At 46.1% G+C, this 24,100-nt stretch overlaps 1 protein-coding gene across 1 annotated transcript in view; it reads right to left on the bottom strand.

Annotated features, from left to right (window-relative positions):
• The window catches only part of LOC115098835 (rRNA 2'-O-methyltransferase fibrillarin-like), a 198,835-nt gene extending 176,501 nt beyond the window's left edge, over positions 1–22,334 (bottom strand). Inside the window, 1 exon segment of the mRNA XM_029615833.1 lies at positions 22,184–22,334. Coding sequence (XP_029471693.1) covers positions 22,184–22,193 — 10 coding nt within the window. The 5' untranslated portion in view covers positions 22,194–22,334.
• Positions 22,335–24,100: the final 1,766 nt, after the last annotated feature.

The following is a 24,100-nucleotide window of genomic DNA, read 5'->3' on the forward strand; positions in this document are numbered from 1 at the left end:
CAACCTGCCACTAATCACAAAAGTCCTTGAGAAAGCCATAAACAAGCAGCTATCAGACTACATGGATGAAAACAACATCCTATCCCCCCTCTCAATTTGGCTTTCGAAAGCATCATAGTACTGAGACCTTGCTCATTTCAATCTCCGACCACATCTTGAAAGGTCTTGACAAAGGTCTCTCACACATCCTCATTCTTCTTGACATATCCGCTGCTTTCGACACCATTAAACATCACATCCTATTAGAACGCCTGAGCGGCATTGGGATCTCAGGCTCTGCTCTACAATGGTTCCACTCATACCTGGCTGAAAGACAATTTAGCGTACAAATTGGAAACTCCACCTCCAAACCTCACTCCCTCGCGCAAGGAGTACCTCAAGGTTCATCTCTTTCCTCTACACTTTTCAATATATATCTCCTCCCCCTCTGCCATCTCCTTGCTAAACTTGGCCTTCCGCACTTCATATATGCTGATGATGTGCAGATACTTATTCCAGTTAATGACTCAATACACAAAGCCATTGAAACTTGGAAATCCGCACTCTCCGAAATCAGCAGCCTACTATCCAACAACTTTCTCGCCCTCAACGCTGCTAAAACGGAACTCATCCTCATATCACCCCCTAACATCTCCCACACTCTTCTTATGACCCCCTCACTCACACATAATGATCCCTCCACTAACATCACCTTCCCAACGCATGTACGTAGCCTCGGCGTATACCTTGACAGTCACCCTCAAACTGCAAAAATTCATCCAATAACACCCTCAAAGACTGCTTCTTCAAATTGCACAACCTAAAAAGACTCAAACCTCTACTACATCTCAGCGACTTCCGTACTATATTACAAGCCCTCGTATTATCTAAAATGGATTACTGCAACTCCTTGCTCCTAGGCCTGCTTAAAAGCACCATACAGCCGTTGCAACTCCTCCAAAATGCAGCTGCCCGGATACTTACCAACACCCACAAAAATGACCACATAACCCCTGTACTCAAACATCTGCATTGGTTACCAGTAGCATCCAGAATTACCTTCAAGGCCCTCACTCTAATACACAAATCACTTCACAACCAGAACATGCACTGGTACAAAGAACATCTCTCTCCTTTCCTATTGCTACCAGGAGGTTTCCTGGTAGCAATAGGAAAGCGAATGATCCTTTCAGCTCGTAAAGCACCTGTGCCACACTGCGTGGGGGAAGCCGGTGGGGGGGTGACGTGCAGAGGGCAGCTTGGAGGATGAGGAGAAAAGCAGTATCCTGACTGGCAGCGGATACATACAAACAGATTATATAATATATATATGCATTCTTTCAATGTGGGTAGGCAAAATGTACAGAGCCGTTTGCCTGGGTAAACAGCTATCTACCGGGGTGGCTTGCCCTGTTCGGATATTGCCCTCCTCTGCAATATCCGAACAGGGTATTGCACAGGCTTTCACTTTTAGCCCGGATAGAGCTGTTCCTGTGAACGAGTACAGATGAATCGGTTATTTACACTTTCAGATAACAGAAGGACTAGGGGGCTTTCCATGAAGTTAGCAAGTAGCACATTTAAGACTAATCAGAGAAAGTTCTTTTCACTCACAATTAAGCTCTGGAATTTGTTGCCAGAGGATGCGGTGAGTGCAGTTAGTGTAGCTGGGTTCAAAAAAGGTTTGGTTAAGTTCTTGGAGGAGAAGTCCATTAACGGCTATTAATCAATTATACTTAGGGAATAGCCACTGCTATTAATTGCATCAGTAGCATGGGATCTTCTTAGTGTTTTGGTAATTGCCAGGTTCTTGTGGCCTGGTTTGGCCTCTGTTGGAAACAAGATGCTGGGCTTGATGGACCCTTGGTCTGACCCAGCATGGCAATTTCTTATGTTCTTATGTTCCACAATAATAGACCCACCAGAAAACAATACCTGGCCACACTACATACCCCTTCACCCAAGCTTACTAAGCTCCGCACCACAAACGAAAGGGGCCCTCTCCTAGTAGGCCCTCTCCTCTGGAATAAACTACCCACATCACTCCAAGAAGAAACCTGCCCAAAAATGTTCAGGAAAAACCTCAAGACCTGGTTCTTCAAGCACTCATACACCTAACATACGCCCATTCACCTAACATACACCATACACCTAACATACCCTTACACCTATCATACGCCCTTTCTCCTCACTCACCTTTCCAACTACATCCCCCCTTCCTCCCCCCCTTACTCTTCAAGGGCCCCCTCCTTTCCATTGCCTTCCTTCCTCCCCTCCCCACCCCCCCATCCTCCCCCTTGCCTTCCACTTCCTTTCCACTGTACTTAATTCCCCCTTTCCCTCATATTTTCCATTAAGTGTAAATAAGGACATTACAAAGGACGATATAATCTCAAACTCATGTATATTTACCCCCACCAATTGTAGATATCCCCCTATATTCAGAATTTTCTGCTCCTCCAAGTTTAGCTAACCCTAATTACATAACCTCCTTACCCATATGTTACTTGTAAAAAACGAAACTATTATATGTAATCACTTGGAATAACTGTTCCTCATATAATCATGCGTTAATTGTAAAGCCTGTTGCTAAATTTGTGTTCTCTGTAAACCGATGAGATGTTCCCAACGTTCGTCGGTATATAAAAGCCAATAAATAAATAAATAAATACATACATACATACAGGAGGTACGATCCTGTGCCTCCCTGCTTGTTGACATACCACATAGCTACCTTGTTGTTGGACTAGATGAGGACAACTTTGCGGGACAGCCAATCTCTGAAAATCCATATCACATACCCGATAGCCCGAAGCTCCAGGAAGTTGATTTGACAAGAGCATTCCTGAACAAACCAGAGACCCTGGGTGCCAAGCCCATCTACATAAGCTCCCCACCTCAGGGTGGATGCATCCATGGTTAGGACAATTTGGGTAGGGAGACTTCGAAGAGATCCCCCATTCCAGATTTGAAAGTACCTGCCACCAGGACAATGAATCCCAGAGAAACAGGGTGACTCAAATGTAATCCTGGAGGGTCAGAGTGGCTTGGCGCAACTACAACTTCAGAGTCCATTCAGCTCTGCGCATGTGTAAACGTGCCAAGAGAGTAACATGGATGGTTGCTGCCATGGGACCCAACAGCCTCAACATGTGCTAGGCTGACACCTGCTTGCTCTGTTGAATCTCTGCAGTGATAGTTGTCAAGGTAGCTGGGTTCAAAAAAGGTTTGGATAAGTTCTTGGAGGAGAAGTCCATTAACTGCTATTAATCAAGTTTAGTTAGGGAATAGCCAGTGCTATTAATTGCATCAGTAGCAAGGGATCTTCTTAGTGTTTGGGTAACTGCCAGGTTCTTGTGGCCTGGTTTGGCCTCTGTTGGAAACAGGATGCTGGGCTAGATGGACCCTTGGTCTGACCAGCATGGCAATTTCTTATGTTCTTTTGTAAGGTGATGGCTCTTTGACAAGGCAGGAAAGCCTTGGCCTGAGCTATGTCTAACAGGGCTCCTATGAATTCCAACTGAAGTGACAGGCTGAGATAGGACTTTAGGTAGTTAACGAAGAACCCTAGCGACTCCAACACCCTGTTGGTCAAGCGCAAGGACCAGAAGACCCCTGCCTGAGATGTGCTCTTGACCAGTCAATCATCCAGATAGGGGAAAACATGCACTCCCAGCCTGCGGAACTGTGCCACCACCACGGCCAGGCATTTTGTGAAAACTTGTGGGGCTGACGCTAGCCTGAACGGCACGTGCTACTTTCCCACCAGAAATCAGAAATTCTTCCTGTGACCGGGAAAGAGTTTGATGTGAGTGTATGTGGCCTTTAGATCAAGGGAGCATAGTCATTCCCTTTTTGAAAAAAAAAAAAAAAAAAAAAAAAAAGGCGGGGGGGGGGGGGGGGGAATTAAGGTGCTCAGGGAAAACCATCTTGAACTTTCTTTTTTTTTTTTTTCTTTTTTTTCTTTTTTTTTTTTAGAAACTCATTCAAGGGCCTTAGGCAGAAGATGGGACGGAATCCCCCTGTTCTCTTTGAAATCAGGAAGTGCCTGGAGTAGAACTCCCGCTCTCTTTGTCCTGGTGATACGGGCTTGACTGCCCTGGCCGTTACCTCTTGATGCGCTACCGGCCCGCAAAACGGGCATGGAGGACAATTTGGTGGGACCACCCAAATAGGTTCAACTGATACCATTGATGGACGATGGAAGAAACCCACTGGGTTGAGGTTATACTGGGCCACTGGTTCACAAAGAACCACAACCTGCCCTTGACCGGAGAGTCCAATGTCCTAGGTATGGGTGACTGGCCTATGCTCCCTACAATCCAATCAAAACCCCATCCCTGGAGCTTGACCAAAGCACCAGCTGGGCTTGAGGCCTCTATTCTGCCTGGGATGGCCACAGGAGTCCTGATGGTGTTGATGGGAGCAAGGGGCGGACAGTAATTCCTTGGTCCCTGTCTCACCGGCCTCCTAGAAGAGGTGAACAGGTCCAGATTTCTAGCAGAGAGTTGTTGAAGGATTTCATGGTGATCCCGATGTTGGGCCACAATGTCCCTCACCCTACCTCCGAAGAGATTCTCCCCAGTACCACAGCATATCGGCGAGTCATTCCTGTACCTCTGGTCAAAGATCTGAGGCCTGCAGCCATGCCATTCTGTGAGCGCCCATTCCCACTGCAGAGACTCTCAATGCTGTCTTGAAAACATCATAGGTTGCTCAGACCTCATGTTTTCCGCCCTCCAGGCCCTTACGCACCAGCAAGATGAAGGTGTCCTGCTACTGTTGAAGCAGCTACCTCCTGCACCTCTTTCCAGATGTCCCGCGAGGTACTGGCTTAAGTAGACCTGGTAGGCAGCAATGCAGTCAATGAGCATGGCGCCTTGAAATACCTTCCTCCCAAGAGCATCCATCACTCTGTGGTCCCTTCCCCGGGGAAGCCGAGGAATGAGTCCAAGAATGCTTGACCCTTTTGAGGGTGGATTTGATCACCGACTGGTGGGGCAGCTAACACTTAAGGAATCTGGCAGCCTTCTGAATGAGGTAGACTCCTTCCGCCTTCTTATTAAATGGGAGACACTGAGTATTCCCATACCCTCAGCAACAACTCCTTAAGGATCTCATGCACCAGGATCGCCATGATCTCCTTAGGAGGCTCCACAAACTGGAGGATCTCAAGCATTTTGTGCCTGGCATCCTCTTCCGTTAACAACTGAAATGGGATGGCTTTCACCATCAAGAACCCTATGAAGGTCAAGTCCTCAGGCGAGACTTCCTTCGCTCCTCTGGACTAGAAGGGTCTGATGGGAGACCCTCGAAGCCCTCTGAGAATTCCGAAGCATCAACCCCCAGGGGTCATGGAGACCTCATCCTCACTGTAAGCTACAGGGGACGGGTCCCTAGGTGCATGGCCTTTGTCCAGAGGTGCAGGCACCAGTAAAACTGGACAGGGGGGGCTGCAGGTCTCAGAGTCCTCTGCCTACCTTGATGGAACTTCCTCTTCAGAGGAATCAGCAATGACCACCGCATCATTAGGGGAAGGCCTCTGTGCACTGATGCTCTCCCGGGAACAGACACCAGCTAGGTTGGTAAAGCACAGATGAGCACGCTGAGCTTCTCCAGAAGAGATACGAGGAAGGTTGGCACTGGGTCAGGTGCCTTCGGTACCACAGGACTGAAGCCCTGCAGCACCCAGTTCTCTGCTAGCTAGACTTGGCGCTCCAGCTCCTCCTCAAACGCTGCCAATGCCAACACTGACTGGGAAGAAGGAGAGGCGGCCAGGTCTTGTTCGGACACTCGAGGTGGATCGATGACTGGCATCAAGACCGGTGGATACAGACGCGGAACCCCAGCACCGATGGAGGACGGGCACTGCTTGTTGCGAGGTCACTACAGCACCATGCATCGATGGAGACTGGTGCCAATTGCTCTCAGATTCAGCTTCCCTCTATGCTCGGCCTGGTCTTTCCCAGTGCAGAGGCAAGATGACAAGGAACCATATGTCCTCGCCTGGAAGAAATAGAGGGTGGTTGGTCTCCGGCACCCCTATCCACCAATGACACCAACAGAACTCATGGTTCTGCCGATCTCAATGGCTCGGTGTACATCAGTGGTCCTTCGATGGCTGATGGCTCGGACTTCTTCAACCTGAAGAGCTGTTCCATCTTGTTAAGTCGGAGCAGACTTCCCTTCAGGGTCATCTGGGTGCATAAGCTGCAACCAAGCAACATGTAATTAAGGAAAACACCAGTGTCTAATAACAATCATCAAAATGAAATGGCTGGTGTAATTGATATTGTTGCTATTATCAGAAATGTGTTAAGATATTATATATATATATATATATATATATATATATATATATATATATATCTTTCAAAAGAGAGGAAAAGACCTCAGCACTGGTTTCCACTGAAATTTCATCAGATTTTTATACCAGTAGTGCAATCATGGGTCTAGAAAAACCTCTCATTTTTATTCCATTTTTATTTATGTTCATTTAAAAAGCAATTGTATAGATAAACAAAACTCTAAATAATTGTGTATAACACATTTTCTATTTATAGCAACATATATGCCGTTGGAAAAAATAGGATTATTTTGTACTTCTCATATGGAGATTTTTCATGAGAATCTTTAATCCCTTTTGTTTGCAAAATATCCTCAATTTGCAAAAAAGACTGTGAAGTTGGTGCTGGTAACAGCTACCTGTAGGATGTATGAGATAAGTACAAAATAATCCTATTTTTTCCCAACGGGCAAATATATTGCTATAAATAGAAAGATAATGTGTTATGCACAATTATTTAGAGTCTGGTTTATTTATACAATTGTTTTTTACATGAACATAAAGTAGAAAACCAGTGAAGAATTTTTAAAATAAAAATAAAGTTTTTTGATAAAATAAAAATGGAATAACACACACAAAAAATGCCAAGAGGGGAAAACCTTTCCACAAGACCAAACACATCCAAAAGTGAGTTCACCCACACCAAAGCTTACAACTCCACAGAAAAAGAGACTGGAGAAGGATCCCATGAGGATGCCTGGTATAGGGCATGCTCAGCGTACCTAGTCAAAGTTCTAGACGTTTTCTGCATCAGGGCTCCATCTAATGATGTCACTCATATATGAGGACTACCATCCTGCTTGTCCTCGGAGAAGCTTCAAATAGCCTCTAAACGAATACAGACTAACAAGGGTGAGCTCTTCCATGCTTTCAGTATGCTTTAAACGACAAACTCTGCCTCGCTGTCATGCCCTTTCAAGGGTCAGGCCTTAAGACGAATTGCCATAGTAATTCCTGTTTTCTCTTGCAGTTGGGAGGAGGGGCCCGCTAGGAGCCTTATTAGGTCTGCATCCAAAGTCTCCTGAGCCAATCCGGTGCTACCAGTAATGACCTCTCTATTGGTTTGCCTAACATGGGGCAAAGACAGAAATACATAACGGAGGCTGCCCATTGGCCAAGTCAGATTAAGGCATCTATCCCCTGATTCCTGTCTCATTTTGCCAACTAGAGAAACCTGCTGGCTTTGGCATTAGTTTGGGTCCCCCATCATTCAGCTATCATCTGAAAGGATTTATGGATGTGCTCCCATTCTCTGGGTCTGTTTCTGCTGAGAGTCTGCTGAATATTTTCTTTCCCCACAATGTAAGAAGCTGACAACAGGGGCAGATTCCTCTCCAATGCAAATAAGAATTATGCTTGCTTCTTCTGCAAGATTGGGATTGCATGTGCTCCCCTTGCACGTTCACATATGCTACTGCTGTGGCACTGACAGAGGACTTCAACTGCCTTTCAACATTGGTAGGAAGTGCCAGAGAACTAATCTGATGGCTTTCATCTCATGTTAACTGGCCATAAAGATTCCTCCTTTAATCAACTCCCCTGATCCGGATGGTCCTGGCAATGTGCTCCCCACCCGAACATGCTGGCATCTGTGATTAGAATGACAGTTAGGTGATTCTAGGTCTACCTCTTTCATAAGGTTGGAGGGATTCTGCCACCAGCCCAGGCTCTTTCCAAAACCAGGGAAGAGACAATAGTCTCAGTTCTGCAAGATTGGAGACCAGCATGTCAGCAGTGAATGCTGTAGTGAGCACATACGTACCCTGGCTCATGGGACTAAGTCTATCATGGCTGTTATTAATCCCAACAGTTGAAAATAATCCCATACTCTGGGTGACCCAAGGGCGCAAAATGCCCTTGTTCCACTATTCAGGTGACCCTCCTGGGGGACAGGGTCATGTGTTCTACTACTATTATGTTGAAAAGAGCACCTAAGTACTCCAGGAACTAAAATGGATCTCTGTTGCTCTTTGCATAGTTTTTACATAGAAACATAGAAATGACATCAGAAGAAGACCAAACGGCCCAACCAGTCTTCTAAGCAAGCTTTCACAGTTATTTTTCTCATATTTATCTGTTACTCTGACCGCTGAGGTCAGGGCCCTTATTGGTAACTTTTTGGTTCTAATTTCATTCCAGCCCTGCCACTGATGTAGAGAGCAGCCTAGCCTCTCTAGATGAACTACCATGGCTGATGCCCACTGATACTTGATGGATTTTACTCTTATGAGCCAGTTGTCTAAATAAGAATGTACCATTATTCATTGCTTGAGTAGAAATACTGCCATAACTATCATGAACTTGGTAAAGGCCTTGAGGCAGTCGCAAGCCCGAAGGGTACAGCTGGAAAGGAAGTGTTCGCTTAAGACACATAAGCGAAGGTGGCTTTGATAAGTCCTGATAGGTATATGAAGATATGTTTCTGCAAGATCCAATGAACGAAAGAAATTCTTCTTTTCTAACCATCCCCATGACAGAGTAAAGAATTTCCATTCTGAAGCGAGAGTTACCCTTAAACACTTTTCATCCCATCCTAGACTTACAAATGGTTAAAAAGTGCTGTCCTTCTTTGGAACAACAAAATAGAGTATGTTCTCTGTTCCCTTTCCTGGGGAGGGACCAGAACTATAGTTTCTAAGTCCCACAACTTTAGAAGGGTAATTCCTCCTGCCTCCTTTTATTTGCAATGCATATGGGGAGATTATAAAGGCCTTTGGCACTGAGGAAATGCACTCTGATGCATACTTTCTTAAAACTAAGATCCACTGATCCATAGTAATCTGGGTCCACTCTGTGTAAAACTAAGCAAGGCACCCACCTAATCATTAAAGGGATCTGCTGGATATCACTGTGGAGAGTGAATGCAAGCAGGTATCCCCTTGTCCTTTTGGCCCCACGAAGGAATAAGCTTTATTCAGCCCCATGTGTGAGGATGCCTAACCAGATGATTTGTCCTTGCATGGGTATTTGAGATGATGCCTTCTCAGCCCCCCAGTACCTAATTCGTTTCTATTTACTGGAAGGATTTAGGACTTATATTTCACCAAATCCTTTACTAAACTTCTCTAAAGAGTAATCCCCCACCAAAAGGGAGCTTGCAAGGGCATGACGGATACGGAGTCCACTGCCCAATTCTTCAGACAGAGGAGTCTTCTGGCTGCCACCTCAGAGGCAACTGACCTAGAGGATAGCCTAAACAGGTCAAACTTCATGTCTGCCAAAAAAACAACTGCAGATTCCAAATGCATAGTTTCTTAACTCTCTAGTGCATGACTGCCTGACCTACAGAGCCTCCACAAACCGAGGCCCAAATTGCCTTGGCCCCTGTAGAGAAAGCCCTGTTTTAGAATTGCTTTAAATCTTCCTATCCTGAGGATCCTTTAGGGCTGTACCTCCCTCCACTATGATGGTTGTTTTACAGGTTACCACTAATACCAGTGTATCAACACTTGGGATTCACAAGAGATTGTTCTTTTCCTCTGCAGGAAAAAGGGTACAACTTTCCCATCACCATGCCTCCTCTGTGCCCCCCTTAAAGGCATCCCACTCCACCAATGTTGTTAAATTCTCTGAACAGCACTGCCCCTCTTCCTGAGGGCTCGGGAGAGTACTAGGCTCTGATTCATCTGCTGACCAGCACTTCTCTGGAGTCCAGAGTAGCTTGGCAAAGCTTTGGCAGTAAGTGTACCCCTCAAGCATTTGGGGGCACCACTTTTTCTATCCATCTCCCTAAATCTGTGGACCTTGAACCAGAAGCAGAGCCAGGCTTCTGTATAGCACAGAAAGCCTGGGGCAACAAGACAAATTCCAGAGAAAAACCCATGGAATGAGTTCCCAATGGGCCCCAGTAAGCTCTTGCTAGAGGCCGTGTCCAGGGTACCTCAATTTGCCTCAGTCTTTTATCTGGAGGACTGCTGGGCCTAAATGGCCTAAAAGGTAGCAGCTTCTCTTCTCCCTGAACAGTTTATGCCGAATCAGCACTCAGGCCAGCCCCCTCACATAGCTTTTTCCCTGCTCAAGGCAAGTCCTCACTGAGGAGGAAGGGTCAGGTCTCCTATCTCTTGCCAGACTAAATGGAGTGGAGGAGTAGCCTAGTGGTTAGAGCAGTGGGCTACGATCCAGGAGACCAGGGCTTGAGTCTCACTGTCGCTCCTTGTGACCTTGGGCAAGTCACTTTACCCTCCATTGCCTCAGGTACAAACTAACAGGCCGATACAGTACAGTGCATTTGGTTGTGCGTTTTAAACTTGCTATTTTTATCCCTTATACAGTAAGAGGTAATAGCGCGTCTAAAACGCACTACCAAACCCCCCCCCCCACCCGAAACTAACAGCACCTGCAACATGCGGCCCTATTAATTATTCCTGCGCAATACAGAAATTAAAATGTATAGCCAAGCCGCACATTTTAATTTCTGCCGGCACCGGGAAAGTGTACGCAAAAGCAGAAAAAACTGCTTTTCTGTACACCCTCCGACTTAATATCATAGCGATATTAAGTCGGAAGACGGACACTTAATTATGCCGGCATCCATTTTCCGAACCCATGGCTGTCAGCGGGCTCAAGAACTGACACTGGAAAAATTGAGCGTCGGCTGTCAAACCCGCTGATAGCCGCCACTCTACCCGTCAAAAAGGAAGCTCTAGGGACGCGCTAGTGTCCCTAGCGCCTCTTTTACCACGGGCCCTCATTAAATACTTGATCGCGCGCCCAGGCCACTCTAGCGCCAGCTCTCCCGCGGGATTTACTGTATCAGCCCGTTAGATTGTAAGCCCTCTGGGTATTAGGGAAATACCAAAAGCACCTGAATGTAATCCACTTTGAAGTGCTGAAAAAAGTGTGAAAAGCGGAATATAAATATAAATAAATAAATAAATAAATAAATAAATAAATGAGTTGACAACACTAGAGACCATTCTGGGATCCACAGGAGCATTTTTTTTTTTAATTAGTCCATGCGCTGGTGTGCACCGGATATGCGGCGCGCCTAGCCAGTTTTCTCTCTCCAAATTCCCCTGCTCCCAACGCAACCCATACTCACCATCTCCGAGAAATTCTTGGAGATGACAGGCTGTAGCCGCATTGCCTGCCTGGGCTCCCTATTCTGACTTGTCATTTTTCTTTCTTTTTTTTCAGTTCTCTTTATTCCTCCCACTCAAACCTAGAAAGAACAGGAGTAGCATGGAGGTGCGGAAGTATTTACTACATATGTTTGTTTTATTTATGTATGTTTGGTTGTTCACTGCCTAGAGTTTAGGCAGTAGGTGACATAACTGCTCAATAAAGATAAGCCACATTTTATTACTGGCAGCAGCAGCATGGGATTTATTTACTGTTTGGATATTTGACAGGTACTTCTATCCTGGATTGGCCACTGTTGGAAATAGGATACTGGGCTTGATGGACCCTTGGTCTGACGCAGTATGGCAACTTCTTACAAAGAGAAAATGTTGGTATCCCCAAAAAGAAAACACAATTCTCTGTTCAATAGGGCTAGGTTCTCATGGATCCCTGCTCTAACAGAGGGGGGTGGGATCACCACTAGGAGGGAACCTCAGTACCCTAGGGAAGCAATGATCAGTTCTTAGGTTGCCATCTACCAGGATTCTTCCTGGAAGGCACCTAAAGGAAAGCAGCCTCAAGAAACTGTTGCCCAGGAACTAAAAGCTCTACCAGGCTGGGCTGTACTCTAGCTCTGGGAAGGTTTGGAAAGTACATCTACACTTGTCTGCAGCTGCAGGAGATGGAAGCTACTGGCAAGGGGCCTATGGGCCAACGCCTCCTTTGTAGCCAGAATGATGTCTTGAAGAGGGTGTTCTGTTTCCGGCAGCTGATGAGCAGGAAAATCCCAAGTGTAAGAACTTGTCTAGCAGAAAGGAAAAGGAAATTCCATCATTTCTAGCAAAGAAGAAAATAATCTACAGAACAGGGACAGAGCCTGCAGTTGAGGGAAGATTTGTTACAGAAAGATGGCAGTAATACACGCCATGAGAATAAGAGAGATCTATAGGCATACCGTATTCTCCCAAAAACAAATATAATCTGTAGCACTCTGCTTAGACTGCCAATCCTCTTATTTGTTCCTTAAATAATTTTGCACCTTGTACTGATGATACACTAATTATAAAGCACCAGAGCATATTCAGTCTCTACTGGCTGACATACCATTTATCTATTGTCTGACGATCAAGTGACTAGCCCAAGTGATGATGTCCCAAGATCAGATAAAAAATTTTAAAAATCCAAACGACACTGTGATCAGATGCAATTGGTCACAAAGGGCGCGTCCCTCTGGCAAGCTCGTCTGTATATTGACGATTGCCAATGCCATCAAGCATCCGGTCTCAACTTTTTTCTTACAATATCTTATTGACTTGTAATGCCATGCCTTCTGAATAATGACCAGAAATACCACACCTCCAATTACCTGACGTAGCTCAGGTCCCAAGTAAGTCAAATTAGTAGCTCAATGACTATTTCTAAATGTGTTGTACTGGTAGGCACAATATAATTGCAGTTGATTCCTTTATTTTAAAAAAGTGCCAAAGAGAATGGAAATGTATAAAGTAAAATTCATAAATGTCCTACTCTACGACAATAGGAACTGCAGTCTGTATCTTACTATCATCGGGCCGATACAGTACAGTGCGCTCCGTTGATTGGACGCGCGTTTGACGCGCTAGCGTTACCCCTTATTCAGTAAGGGGTCGAAAACACGTGTCCAACCCCCACGAATCTAATAGCGCCCGCACAGAAAAGCAGTAAAAACTGCTTTTCTGTGCACCCTCCGACTTAATATCATGGCGATATTAAGTCAGATGGTCCCGAAGGGTGAAAAAAAAAAAGAAAAAAAATTTGAAGTAGGCCCGCGGCTTGAAAACCGGACGCTCAATTTTGCCGGTGTTCGGTTTCCGAACCCGTGGCTGTCAGCGGGCCTCGAGAACAGACGCCGGCAAATTGAGCATCGGCTGTCAAACCACTATGACAGCCGCCCGCTCGGGACTCGCTAGTGTCCCTAACACCTCTTTTTACCTATTTTCTACCGCCGGACCTAATTTGCATACTGTATTGCACGCACAGGAGAGTGTCCTGTTCTCCCGCTCTCCTGCAGACTTTACTGTATCGGCCCATATTTAAGATGATTAGTGCACAAATCTGACTTGTCAGAATCACTTGTCTCACTCAACAAAAGAACAACTCTCCTACAGTATGAGTCTTAAACAGCAAGACATTAACTTAAATAATAATTGCCTTTCCACATGGTCATTTGCATGTTCTAAAGGGCCATAGATTTATGTACATACATGATCAAAATGCCATCTTTGGATAAGGAGCTCAAACCATCCAATTTGTCAATTGCAATCATTTTTATACACAATTACTGTACAGTAGACCCACAGTATGCTTTCTTCTGGATCTAACAATAGTGAACAGAGTCAATTTTGAATTCTATCTGATGAAATAGTTTAAAAACAAGTCCTAAATTGTTAATTTTTCCCTGCATAGTAATAGTGCAAAAAAATTCTGTATTTATATTTTACCTTTCCTAACACTTCAAAGCAGATTACATTCAGATATTGTAGGAATTTCTTCACACACTGCTCTATTCTGTCCTCTTACTTCCCCTTGGGAATTCCTCTGAACATAAGAACATAAGAAATTGCCATACTGGGTCAGACCAAGGGTCCATCAAGCCCAGCATCCTGTTTCCAACAGTGGATAAAACCAGGCTGTAAGAACCTGGCAAGTACCTGGCAAATATCCCATGCTACTGATGCCAGTAGTAGCAGAAGCCATTCCAAGTCAAATTGATTAATAGCAGTTAATGGACTTCTCCTTCAAGAACTTATCCAAACCTTTTTTTAAACCCGGCTACACTAACTGCACTAACCACATCCTCAGGCAATAAACTCCAGAACTTAATTGTGTGCTGAGTGAAAAAGAATGTTCTCCTGTTAGTTTTAAATGTGCCACATGCTAACTTCATGGAGTGCCCCCTAGTTCTTATAGTTGCAATGGAGAAGGGCAACCAAAATGATAAAGGGGATGGAACAGCTCCCCTATGAGGAAAGACTGAAGAGGTTAGGGCTGTTCAGCTTGGAGAAGAGATGGCTGAGGGGGGATATGAGAGGTCTTTAAGATCATGAGAGGTCTTGAACGAGTAGATGTGACTCGGTTATTTACACTTTCAAATAACAGAGCGGCTGACTAGGGGGCATTCCATGAATGCGGCTGACTAGGGGGCATTCCATGAAGTTAGCAAGTAGCACATTTAAAACTAATTAGAGAAAATTCTTTTCCACTCAATGCACAATTAAGCTCTGGAATTTGTTGCCAGAGGATGTGGTTAGTGCAGTTAGTGTAGCTGGGTTCAAAAAAGGTTTGGATAAGTTCTTGGAGGAGAAGTCCATTAACTGCTATTAATCAAGTTTATTTATTTATTTATTTTTAACTTTTATATACCAATGTTCCTGTATAGGATACATATCACCAACCGGTTTTACATAGAAACTGAACTGTCGCCAAGGGGTGAATACAATGAACATGAGGTATAATGAACATGAAGAAACCAAGAACATGTGGTACAACAGAAATATACTTAAGTATAATATAAACATGGGCTATTGTGATTCAGTGCAGCACTACCGGGGTCAGGAACAGACAAGACAACAGAGGACGGCAGGTAATACCAGAGCCAGACAGCAGAGAGCGCAGGTTGAGGACAAGAAAAAACTACAAATCCCAGGTTCTTAGAGCCACCACCTGACCCGTGGGGAAGCCTGAAGGCGAACAGCTGGCAGACTCAGAGAATAACGAGTCAGACACAGGTGAACCGATGAGTTAGGGGAAGAGGGCGTGCCCACATGGTGGCAATGGCCAGAAAAAGCCATCTCTGGGAAACAGGAGGAGGAGGAGATGGAGGTAGGTAGGTAGGTTCTGGGGGAGAGGAATCCTCCAGCTCTCCTATGGATATTGAGTAGCCAGAAAGGGGAGAGGTATAACTTACACCTTAAGGAAGTTGGGGAGAAGAGCTCGGGAGAGCCTGGAGTGTCTGGTATATAAAATATAGTTATCTGGGATTGGCAAGGTAACTCCTGCGCAAGCACCGGTTATAAGGGAGCGGGAGTGCTTGGGGGGCAGGGTCATTTTGTCCAGGTTTTGAGAGACACCAAGAGCTGGTGGAGGCGGGGGATGGGAAGGAGTAAAATTAATAGTCCTTCTATTGCCTTATAAAATGCTTTGAAGAAACTGTCTCTCTGTGTTATCTTTGGGGATTGGGGGCTGTTTCACCCCAACTCCGTGCAAGGAGAACCTGGAAGCCCAGCAAACCCAGGGCCAGTTGAGACCCGAACCCAGGGAGTTACGAGCGGCTGATGGACTCCAGGGACATCAGGGACTCACGAAAGGCCTGCGGGAGAGGCAGAGGACCGGCACCCAGGGCAGCGCTGGCGGTGAGCCGTTACACTATACATGATGAATCTTCCAAATAATCTTAGGGGAACGCCATAGTAAGGGGAAAAACTGGAGTAGCTGATGGATAACCGGTAGAGCTGACTTAGCTAGCGGGCAAGTTACAGTGGGAGGTTTATCTCTCCGCGAAGGCCTGGCTGAAAAGCCATGTTTTCAGCTTCTTTTTAAAAACCTGAGGACAGGATTCTTGGCGGAGGTCCGGAGGGAGGGAGTTCCAAAGGGGGGGGGGGGACCAGCTGTGGAAAGGGCCCGCTTCCTTAATGAGGTTTCAGCAGGAGGGGTATAAAGAGTGTCTTTGAATTGAGGGGAGCGATATCATGCAGGGCTTTATGGATCATCCTGAGGGCTTTGAAGAGAATCCTGAATTTGATTGGTAGCCAGTGAAGGTTCTGAAGGATGGGGGTGATGTGATCTCTTTTGTTGGCATTGGTGAGTATCCTGGCAGTCGCGTTCTGGACCATCTGTAAGGGTTTAATGGTGTTAGCCGGTAGACCCAGAAGAAGGGAGTTGCAGTAATCAACTTTAACAAGATGATTGATTGGAGCACCAAGCGGAAGTCCCGGAGGTGTAGGAGTGGTTTTAGTTTTCTAAGTACTTGCAATTTGAAAAAGCATTCCTTGGAGGTGTTATTGACGAATTTTTTCAAGTTAAGCTGGTTGTCGAGCAGAACACCCAGGTCTCTCACATGTGGAGAGTGATTAAATGAAGTTTTGGATAGTTGGGAAGAACTGGGGGGGGGGGTTTGAGAGGAACGTTGTTGTTGTCCAGAGCTATTAGAAGGATCTCTGTCTTGTTGGTGTTGAGGACAAGGTTGAGGCTGGTAAGAAGTCGGTTGATGGCCTGCAGGCAACTATTCCAATGGGACCATGTTTTGTGAAGCGACTCTGTGATAGGGATGAGGATCTGAATGTCGTCACATAGAGGTAGTGAGTTAACTTTAGGTTGGTGAGTAGATGGCAGAGCGGGAGGAGGTGGATGTTGAATAGGGTGGGTGAGAGAGAAGATCCCTGGGGGACTCCCAGCTTGGATCTGACTGGGTGGATTCTTTATTGTTGATCCTTACCTTGAAGAACCTGTTTTCAAGGAAGGATTTGAACCAATTGAATGCAGTTCCCTTGATGCCAATGTCTGCAAGTTGCTGTAATAAGATAGTGTGGTTCACGGTGTCGAAGGCCGCGGATAGATCCAGAAGAGTGAGTAGATATGATTGTCCTTTTTCCAAGTTTAGGAGGATGGTGTCCGAGAGAGAAGATAGTATGATTCCGTGTTTAGTACCTTACGGAAGCCAAATTGGTGTTGGGGCGAGGAATATCATTTTCTTCTAGGTATTCAGATAGCTGTTTTGTTTACGAATTTTTCCATGAGTTTGGCGATCATAGGCAAATTCGCTATGGGGCGGAAGTTGGCTGGGTCTGGTGATAGGTTGGGTTTTTTTTAATAAAGGTTTCAGCATTGCAAGCTTGAGTTGGTCTGGGACAAGCCCTTGAGCAAGAGAGCAGTTTATGACTTCTGCTATAGGCTTGGCAATGATATTCGGAATGGTAACGAGCAGGTTGGACGGTATGTGGTCTAACCGGTGTGAAAGGGTTTAATTTTCCTTGAGGATGGTTTCTAGTTCCAGAGAAGATGTGGACTCGAAGGATACTAGAGATGTTCATTGATGACCGGTAGAGAGTGAGAGAGGGGGCGGAGGAATGGGCGCCGAGAGGGGCGCGATAAGGGTGGCAATTTTTTTCTCAAAGTAGTCTGCCAATTCCTTGGCTTTGCTGATGGCTTGGTCGTCTAGAATGAGAGGTGTGGACGGTTTGGTGAGGGCTGATACGTAGGAGAACAAAGCTTTGGAATCGAAGATGAAGTGATGGATCTTTTTTGAGAAAAATTCTCTTTGTTCTGTTGATGACGTTCCTGTAGGCATTTAGGCGGGATTTGTAGCTCGCAAGGGTTGGGGTGGAGGGATTTTTGCGCCAACTATGTTCATAACTTCTGAAATCCTGCTGGTCCAGGATGAGGTCGCCGTGTTGGCGTCAGAAAGGTCGAGTTGAGCTAATTCGTTGGAGAGCTGCGTACTAAGGAGTTCTCTGGAACAGGGTTTCCTGAATGTTACCGAGGTAATCTGGAAAGCCTGGGGAGGGTGATCCTTGATCTCTAGGACCGTGGAGATGAGCTGGTGTTCCGACCATGGGACTGGAGAGCAAATTGGGTTGGCTGCTAGCGAGATTCCCTCATTTATGAAAATGAGGTCTAACGTGTGGCCTGCTTTGTGGGTTGGGCTGTTGACAATTTGTCTGAGACCCAAATGGCTGAGTGCGGCGAGTAGGGTTTCGCAGTTCGAGGAGAGTGGCCGGCCGTCCACATGCAGATTAAAGTCTCCCATCAGGATGGCTGGTTTGTCCGCATTGAAGTGTTTTGCGATGAGTTCGATGACCGGAGAAGGATCGGAATCTAGTGTTCCTGGGGGGGGGGGGGGGGGGGGGGGGGGGGGGGCGTAAATTAGGCCGATTTAAAGAAGGCGAATTCTAAGTTAGTTGTAGAATTTGAGAGGTGTAGTGTTAGGCCTAGCCCTTTTTTTGCAGCTAAGAACAGCCCTCCTCCTCTCTTTTGAGTCTAGGAATTGAGAGGTCGTATGATTGAATGAGGAAGAGCTGATTATTAACACTAGTGTCCGCAGGTTTCAAACCAGGTTTCTGTGATTGCACAGATGTCTGGTTTGGTTTTCTAACAGGTAGTCGTTGAGTATGTGAGTTTTTCTCGGGGTGATGGATTAGGTGTTGAATAGAGTAAGAAAGAATAATGAAAGGCAGAGTAATTGTGTGACTGATATCATCATGATGGGAATGATCCTCTGTTGACGGTTGGAAGGGAGAGCACTTGCCTTTAAATTTAGGCGGTCTGGCCAAGTGGTTGTAAATTATGGGGATAGCAAAGGAGCGCATCCTGGAGAGAGTGGGAGGTGTTGATCAGGCAGGGGAGCTGGTGAGGAGAGAGGGCGGAGCGGCGATAGCCGGTGCGGGCAGGGGTCAATCTGAGCTGTGCCTGATTGATCCTCCTCGGATTGGAGAATAGAGTTCCGGCCGAGCTAAGGGGTCTGGCCAGGAATTAAGGTCTGTGAAATGCCGGATGGATGTGAGTTGAATGCTGGATGAATGCTAGTTTCTGAGTGATGCTGGTTCTGAGGCTGGGACAAATTGATTGCTGGATGGAGGCTGGGAAGATAAATGCCAGAGTGAATTGAAGCTGAGGTTGCTTTAGTGATTGCTGGACGTGGTGATTGAAGAGATATTGGTTAGTCTGAGGTCTGCGGTGACTGCTAAGGTGGGCAATGTAATTGCAGCTAGAGAGGGCTGCGACTACACTCCGGGGCTGAATGAAGGTGCGCGCAACAAAGGGGCCTGCCCTTGTTGCGTCACCTTCGGCGCACAGCGCCTAGCCTGCCCGCGCTGATTAAAGTCCAGTCGGGGCTGTCCCCCGATTGGCTTTTCGGGCGGTGGCTTCTAATTGGCTCCGGAGGGAAGAGGAGGAGCGGCCCAAGTCCCGGCTGCTTGTGGTCGGCGCTGGCGGCAGTTGTGGGTAAGAGGTTTAAAAGGCCTTACCCCAGCGGGTCTCCGGCACCGAACGCGCAGGCCTGGCCTCAACTCAGAGAGCCGCGATGGAAGAAGAAAGGTTAATTAGGGAATAGCCACTGCTATTAACTGCATCAGTAGCATGAGATCTTCTAGTGTTTGGGTAATTGCCAGGTTCGGCCTCTGTTGGAAACAGGATGTTGGGCTTGATGGTCTGACCCAGCATGGCAACTTCTTAGGTTCTTATTATCCAAAAGTGTAAATAACTGATTCACATCCATCCGTTCTAGACCTCTCATGATTTTAAAGACCTCTATCCTATCCTCCCTCAGCAGTCTCTTCTCCAAGCTGAACAGCCCTAACCTCTTTAGCCTTTCCTCAGAGGAGCTGTTCCATCCCCTTTATCATTTTTGTTGCCTTTCTCCGTACCTTCTCCAGTGCAAACTGTGCTTACTTTTACCTGCATTTAGAGTGGGCGATAACACAGAGCCCATTTCCATGTGTAGAATAGTGTTTTTACCCATGGAAATGTCTGATTATTATCCTCTATGGTGCCTCTCTAAAATATAATCAAATTGTGTGGCATTGTTTCTTGAAAGGACCCTCCCCCTCCACCCAACTGATAAGATGTGCTTAAGAGAGTCCATTTTTTCTCTCTCTAGGACTTTAGGTTTATGGCTGAATTGTTTACTGTTTAAAAATCATAATTTTGTAATGAAAAATTATGTACAGAAGAAACGAACACAAATCTGTGAATATAGCTTTTCCTTAGGCAATAATCAAAGCAAAGACACCAGCACAGTTTTGCTTTAAATTATTGGTTTTAAACTCGATGGATAAAAAGTATCCATCAGGTCTTTGCAGAAAGGTACGTTCTGGCCAACTCACACTTTTGTCTGCATTTGAACATTTATTTTGGGAGTGTAAGCAAGGTGTTTTCCGCTCACAAAATGAGAGCGCTAAAATGGGAGCACCACTAAGCACCCTGATATGGAAATTTTGTGTGAATAAGTGTATTGCACATTACTCCCTGATACACAGGCCAATACAGAACGGTGCGCTCGGCCGAGTGCACCATTAGCCCTCGTTTGCACGCTCGTTTTTGACTCGCTATTATTACCCCTTATACAATAAGGGGTAATTGCGCTTGGAAAACATGCGACCAGCCCCCCCGAAACTAATAGAGCTCATCACAGGCTCATCAACATGCATTTGCATATTAGGTATTCACCCGCAATACAGAAAGCAAAATGTGCAGACAAGCCGCACATTTTACACTCATAAATTAACTCCTGCCAAAGGCTGGAGTTAATTTCAGACAGCACTGGGCAAGTGTACAGAAAAGCAGAAAAAACTGCTTTTCTGTACACCCTCCAACTTAATATCATAGCGATATTAAGTCGGAGGACCAAAAATAAAAATCTTAAAAAAAAAAATTCTGCCCGTGGGTTGAAAAACAGATGCCTCAATTTTGCCGGTGTCCGTGTTCCGAACCCGTGGCTTTCAGCAGGTTTGACAACCGACGCCGGTAAATTAAGCATCGGCTGTCAGACCTGCTGACAGCCGCCGCTTCCGCCAATAGGAGGCGCTAGGGACGTGCTAGTGGTCCCTAGCGCCTCCTCATTAGCACGGGCCCTAATTTAAATACTGAATCGCACGCCCAGGAGAGGTACCCGGGCGCACGTTGGGAGAGCAGGCGCTTGCCTGGAGCACCGGCTCTCCCGCACAGTTTACTGTATGGACCTGTATGAGAGGGCCATTCACCCGGCCAGGATTTCTTAGTGCTGATAACTCCAGGGTCAGAGATGGAGTTAATTTCAGCACCACTTGCTCTGGCATTTAAAACAGTGAAAAACAGAAAAAAGTCAAAACACACTTCTCAGATAAGTACTTATCCTGGTAATAGTGACAGTTGCTGCTAATGCATTCAGTACTTCTGGATTAAGTTAGTATTTATCGGGGAACCCCAACCCAGTCTGCATGTCAGGGGACCAGACCCCCCCACCCCCAAGTTAAAATGCGCACTCATCCTGTGCTAAACGCTTATTTTACAAGCATCCTGCTTTATTATAATCGCAATTCATTAGCATATCATCAGCTAAAAAATATAGTCTGAGTATTAAAACTGTTCCTGACATCCAGAAATTTGCATCGGCTGTGAATTTGTATCTATGCATCCACTTTTAATTATTTACCCCATAGTCACCTACCTGAATCTCCACTTAAAAAAAATCGGGTAGTTTTCTCCTATTTCACTTCTAGAGAACAGTAAAATATTATTTGGGCACAAGGAAGTCTACATGCCCTTCTGTCTGCAAATTTTACATTTTTGGTATTTCCATTAAATACTTAGCTTTCTGATAGTAATGATTAGCTCAGAGAAGAACGGCACTTTCAGTTCAGAATCTGAATACTCTTCTTTCTTTCCAGAAAGACATGAATAAAGGGAATAGTTATCTAAAGCCATATTTCAAAAATACAAATTAAGCAGCACAGTCAACTCTCTCACCACCATTTCCCCAGTTCCTTAAACTTAAAACGCTCTAGAGTAGCATTTTCAGGTGGCAGCACGTTGCGAAGCAAGCCTCGTCTTTCCCTGCTACATATTTATTTTTCACCAAGGTGATGAGGAAGAATTATGTGGCGTGTTCCGTCCACTGTACACAGCGGAAATCTCCACTGGCCTGTACAGCGAGATCCGTTGGAGGTAAACGAGAGCTGTAGCCGGAAAATGCAAAGAAAAAAAGCGAATATGAGACCTCCCTACAAAATTCCTTCCCATTCCCGAAAGACTGTGGTTAACATCCCGCTTTAAGCTTGACAGTACCTGGTCGCATGGCATAAGATGTTTGCGTTCTCACACACTACCTCTTTCACCGCGTGTTCACGCCAAGTCCAGGCTATGGAACACGGCGCATGTGGGCGCCTATGAATGACGTATTACCAAGCGAGAAAGACAGACCACGTGATCGGATCAACGTAGTTCGGCGACCATCTTTCAACAGGGGCGTAGCTCTACTGCTTTGTCATTTAATCTTATTTATTTATTTGTACTGATTTCAAGAAGAGTGAAAATGTTCTAGAAACATTATTTATGTATTGCTATTTGTCAGACATTCTAGGCAAGTTAAAAATTCAATGAAAGCAGCAAACATAAATGAACAAACACTACTGACTTCGAGAAGAAACCTGCAGGTCGATACAGTACAGTACGCTCCGGAGGAGCGCACTGTTAGCCCGCGATTGGCCACGCGTTTTCGACGCGCTATTCTTACCCCTTCGGGCCGATACAATAAAATTCGCAGGAGAGCAGTATGCAAATCAGGGCCCACGGTAAAAGGATGCGCTAGGGACACTAGAGTGCCCATAGCGCCTCCTTTTGACAGGAGCGGCGGCTGTCAGCAAGTTTGACAGCCGACGCTCAATTTTACTGCTGTCGGTTCTCAAACCCTGACAGGTCGGAAGACGGACGCCGGCATAATTGAGTGTCTGTCTTCTGACCCGCAGGCTGCCGGCCGATTTAAAATTTATTTTTTTTAATTTTTGATTTGTTTTTTAATTTTGGGGTGTACAGAAAAGCAGTTTTTTTCTGCTTTTCTGTACACTTTCCCGGTGCCGGCAGGCGTTAATTTCTGAAAATAAAATGTGCGGCTTGGCTGTACATTTTACTTTCTGTATTGCACGGGAATAACTAATAGGGCCATCAACATGCATTTGCATGTTGCGGGCGCTATTAGTTTCGGGGGCTTGGCCGCGCGTTTTTGATGCGCTATTACCCCTTACTGTCAGGTCGATCCAGTAAAGTGTGCTCCGTCGGAGCGCACTGTCACCCTGCTCTGGACGCGTGTTTTCCCTTACCCCTTATTCAGTAAGGGGAGGAAAACACGCGGCCCACCCGCGGCACCTAATAGCGCCCTCAACATGCAAATGCATGTTGATGGCCCTATTAGGTATTCCCTAGCGATCCAGTAAGTAAAATGTGCAGCCAAGCCGCACATTTTACTCTAAGAAATTAGCGCCGCCCAAAGGTCGGCGCTAATTTCTTCCGGCGCCAGGAAAGTGCACAGAAAAGCAGTAAAAACTGCTTTTCTGTGCACCCTCCGACTTAATATCATAGCGATATTAAGTCGGAGGTCCCCAAAAGTAAAAAAAAGTAAAAAAAAAAAAAATTTTTTGAATTCGGCCCGCGGCTGTCGGGCCGAAAACCGGACGCTCAATTTTGCCGGCGTCCGGTTTCCGAGCCCGTGGCTGTCAGCAGGCTCGAGAACCGACGCCGGCAAAATTGAGCGTCGGCTGTCAAACCCGCTGACAGCCGCCGCTCCAGGCCAAAAGGAGGCGCTAGGGACGCGCTAGTGTCCCTAGCGCCTCCTTTTCCCCGTTTGCACCGCGTCGCCTCATTTGAATAGTGGATCGCTCACACCGGCGAGGGGCCGGTGCGCGCGCCGGGAGAGCGGGCGTTCGTCCGCTCTCCCACGGACTTTACTGGATTGGGCTGTGTATAAGGGGTAAAAATAGCACGTCGAAAACACGCAGCCAAACGCGGGCTAACAGTGCGCACTGTACCGTATCGGCCTGACAGGGGTAATAGCGCGTCGAAAACGCGTCACCAACCCCCCCGAAACTAATAGCACCCGCAACATGCAAATGCATGTTGATGGGCCTATTAGTTGTTCCCACGCCATACAGAATGTAAAAGGCTGGCGTTAATTTCTGCCGACACCGGGAAAGTGTACACAAAAGCAGA

The sequence above is a fragment of the Rhinatrema bivittatum genome, chromosome 9 (genome assembly GCF_901001135.1).
Source record: "Rhinatrema bivittatum chromosome 9, aRhiBiv1.1, whole genome shotgun sequence".
Classification (NCBI taxonomy): domain Eukaryota; kingdom Metazoa; phylum Chordata; class Amphibia; order Gymnophiona; family Rhinatrematidae; genus Rhinatrema; species Rhinatrema bivittatum.